Consider the following 1,364-nt stretch of genomic DNA (forward strand, 5'->3'; position numbering starts at 1 on the left):
GCTCACAACCCTAGCGAAAATGGGAAGCCAGTTGAGCTCAACCAACTACCACCAGCAATGAACCTCCCCGCCGTGTAGCTCTGCGCCTCCGTCGCGCTAGTGATCACCTTAAACCCTCTCCACCTCACTCTCCCCGACGTCGACGCCCCAGCTCCCGTATTCTGGTACTCACCGTAAAACAACGTGTTCAACGCAAAATTCCCGTTCCATTCGTGCCATCCTGCCGGATCAATCACGTCAGTAATGGACGACTGCATCACCACAGTCCTAGAATACTCTTTCCATGGCCAGTCCGAGGTGGCCCCAATCCTACACTTTTGGATCACGATGCCCGTGTTCTGGTTGGGGTCAGTCCGGCCTTGAGCCGTGACCATGTTCTTCTGGCCCGAATTAGGGCGACGGGCGTGGATGTCACAGTCTTGGAATACAGCAGCTGCGTTGCCGAAGATGAAATCCACTGTGCCGGAGATCAAGCATTGTACGAAGAATTGGCGATTGGAGTGCACGTAAAGAGTATCTTGGTAGGCTAGCATGTCGCACCTATAGAAAGCTGATAAGTCGGAGCCCACACGGAGCGCCACGGCTTGGTGCTTGGAGGGCCCGGCCGTGTTCTGAAAAGTGATGTCCCGGGCCAAGAATCTTTCCCCCACAGCAGCTGCAATGGGAACGTAGATGGATTAGCAAATTACCAAATTTTACCAAGTTTGTAACTAAAGTTGCATTTAAGAAAGTCTTTTGTCGCATTGACAATGTAAGAAATAAGAATCACAGAGCTAACTAGATCAAGATTAGTCCAATTTGAATCAAGTATATAATAAGTACAATATACTTATCGTATTATTACTATATAAATAATAAAAAGTGACCAATAATATAACAAATATGTTATATTTATTTTATATTAAATTTGATCCAAATAAATTTAATTTAAATAAAAATTTCTCATAAATTTACATTGTGGGTTATAAGATGCATAGGGTTCCATTTTCAACTGCGTGATTAAAGGAAGGAACACGAGAAGAAGCACCTACGTACACTTATCCAAAAATCATAGCATCTTAAAAGCAAGCAAATTGATACAATTATTGTACGTAAAAGTCAAATAAGTGGAAAGGGAAGAACGTGGAATCAGCTGGACGACAACAATTCTTGGCTTTAGGGAGGAGAACTTTACAACTTGGATGATCCATAAAGATATGGTGTCTAATTTTATCACATTACTTTACTTGCATATATACCATGATGAAACTAGTCAATGTTTCTGATTTTTTAATTATATCTTTGGTAATAATTTAGAGTAATCATAGTATGTTAATTAATAAGGTTATCTTTGTTTTCTCTTAAATTGCCGTACAAATATTCTG

General features: G+C 41.2%; 1 protein-coding gene across 1 annotated transcript in view; it reads right to left on the bottom strand.

The window, feature by feature from the left end:
- The window catches only part of LOC105157884 (pectinesterase-like), a 3,610-nt gene continuing 2,246 nt past the window's right edge, over positions 1-1,364 (bottom strand). The window contains exon 3 of the mRNA XM_011074389.2: positions 1-655. Coding sequence (XP_011072691.1) covers positions 3-655 — 653 coding nt within the window. The 3' untranslated portion in view covers positions 1-2. The remainder of the gene's footprint in view (positions 656-1,364) is intronic.

Source organism: Sesamum indicum, linkage group LG3, assembly GCF_000512975.1.
Source record: "Sesamum indicum cultivar Zhongzhi No. 13 linkage group LG3, S_indicum_v1.0, whole genome shotgun sequence".
NCBI classification, from domain to species: Eukaryota; Viridiplantae; Streptophyta; class Magnoliopsida; order Lamiales; family Pedaliaceae; genus Sesamum; species Sesamum indicum.